Source organism: Neophocaena asiaeorientalis, unplaced genomic scaffold (genome assembly GCF_003031525.2).
Source record: "Neophocaena asiaeorientalis asiaeorientalis breed wild unplaced genomic scaffold, Neophocaena_asiaeorientalis_V1.1 scaffold40, whole genome shotgun sequence".
NCBI classification, from domain to species: domain Eukaryota; kingdom Metazoa; phylum Chordata; class Mammalia; order Artiodactyla; family Phocoenidae; genus Neophocaena; species Neophocaena asiaeorientalis.
In genome coordinates, this window is record NW_020185335.1 from 4273355 (window position 1) to 4275764 (window position 2410).

At 39.1% G+C, this 2410-nt stretch overlaps 1 protein-coding gene across 1 annotated transcript in view; it reads right to left on the reverse strand.

The window, feature by feature from the left end:
• DUXB (double homeobox B) overlaps positions 1–1108 on the reverse strand; it is a 39639-nt gene extending 38531 nt beyond the window's left edge. Inside the window, 1 exon segment of the mRNA XM_024735713.1 lies at positions 942–1108. Coding sequence (XP_024591481.1) covers positions 942–1108 — 167 coding nt within the window.
• Positions 1109–2410: the final 1302 nt, after the last annotated feature.

The following is a 2410-nucleotide window of genomic DNA, read 5'->3' on the forward strand; positions in this document are numbered from 1 at the left end:
ATTTGTAGTGAGGTGGATGGACCTAGAGTCTGTTGTACAGAGTGAAGTAAGTCAGAAAGAGAAAAACGAATACCATATGCTAACACGTATATATGAAATTAAAAAAAAAAAGGTTCTGATGAACCTATGGGCAGGACAGGAATAAAGATGCAGATGTAGAGAATGGACTTGAGGACATGGGGGAGGGGGAAGGGTAAACTAGGACAAAGTGAGAGAATAGCATTGACATATATACACTACCAAATGTAAAATAGAGCCAAAAGTAAATAAATAAAAAATTTCTTTTTTTTAAAAAAAATTTTTATTTATTTAACTTATTTATTTTTGGCTGAGTTGGGTCTTTGTTGCTGCGTGCAGGCTTTCTCTAGTTGCAGTGAGCCGGGGCCGCTCTTCGTTGCGGTGCGCAGGCTTCTCATTGTGGTGGCTTCTCTTGTTGCAGAGCACGGGCTCTAGACGTGCGGGCCTCAGTATTTGTGGCTCACGGGCTCTAGAGCACAGGCTCAGTAGTTGTGGCGCTCGGGCCTAGTTGCTCCACAGCAATTGGGATCTTCCCGGACCAGGGCTTGAACCTGTGTCCCCTGTATTGGTAGGCGGATTCTTAATCGCTGTGCCACCAGGGAAGCTCCTAAATAAATAAATTTCTACCAAAAAAAAAAATGTATTCCACTTTTTACTTCTGAGTATGATGGTGATCTCAACAGTTCAGTGGGATACTTCAGAATTCACAGTTCTTGAATTCTGTCTTCCAGATAAAATCGCAAGTGTGGTTTTTCTCAGTGTGAGATATCAGAATAGTGGCTAGTCTTTAGGTGGATACCTTCTGAAAGCTGAAACAGGATAGAGCTACGTGTGTACCAAATCTAACGGGAGACTTTTTGAAGCAGATCCCAGCGTAAACCTGATGTGAGTTGAATGTTTTTATTGGGGCACTGATTCCTTACCTGGTCTTCAGGCCTCTGCTACTTGAGTATTTCATGTTCCCACAGTGTTCTCCGTGTAGGAGCTCCACTGGTTTTTGCAGGGGCAGGACGGCCTGATGAGCTGAGCACTCTCTCTTCACTTCAGTGAACCTTTGTGAATTGTCCTGCCCTGTCACTTCCTGTCGCATTATTCAACTGTATTTTCTCCATAGCACTTAGCTGTATTTGAAGTCATCTTATTCACTCAAGCTATGTGTATTTTCTCTCTCCTCTCACTAAAGTATAAAACTGCATGAGAAAACAAACAAACAAACAAAAAACTGCATGAGGTCAGGGGCTGTGTTTTCCTTCTTTATCATCCTGTCACCAGTGCCGAGACAGGGCCTGGCACAAATTGAGTGATCGATACAAAACCATTGGTTATGTGAATGCATGAATGTGGGTAATAGTACCTGATGTCATGTACATTGTCATCATCAATATAAAAAAGCATTTATTCAAGTAGTACCTATGGTTAACAATACATTATTGTGCATGTACGTTAAAATATGTTAAGAGGGTAGATCTCCTAACCCCCTAAACTGATAACAAACAAATAAACAAGAAACTCACAAAAGGACACAAAGAAAATTTGGAAGGTGAAAGATATGTTTAAAGCCTTGGCTGTGGTGAGTATCACAGGTGTAAGTATATGTCTGAGCTTATCAAGATGTAAATATTAATGAAGTGATTTTTTTGTATATTAATTATATCTCAATAAAGACTGAGAAAAGAATCATTTATTAAGCAGGACCACAGTGTTGCAAAATCCCAGTGGGCTCTGTGTGTGTGTCAAGGGTCAGGCCTTGCACAAAAGAGACTGAAGCCAAGAAAGACCTGATTAAATATAAACTTGTTACCAAAGTTGCTCATGGATAATGTCAGTGGTTTCCTCTATATTTGAAGGCATCTCATAATGAAAATCTCTGGATAGTTCAGTACATAACCCCCTTTGGGTAAATAGTCCCATGGAGCCACCTTAAACTGAATACAAACTTTGCTCGATAATAAACAGCTTTTGAGGCAAAGAGCTTTGAATCTTTCGATTCTCTAAGATTCATAATCAGAGCAAGAAACTTTTTTTTCATAGAAACAAGGATATACACAAAGTAAAAATTTTTTTTATCAAATTGGGATTAAGTGCTATCTAATGCTAATTTGGAGAGTTAGTTAAATTTAATTGACTGATATGGGTAGGATAGAATGGTAGTAATTACTGGACATGGTATTTAAACTTCATAACTTGAATTTCTTACGGCTTCTTTCCACGTGAGAATTACCTTTGCAAATACGACATAATAGAAAGGTTTTCAGAAACCTTTTACTTGTGTTTTCTCTCTGAGTGTGTTGATGTTGAATTCAGGCGTTGGTGACTTAGAAGGGCATGATGAGAAGATGAATGTGCCTCAACCTTAGAAGTTTCTCCAGCTACTGACTTTGTTCTTTCCCTC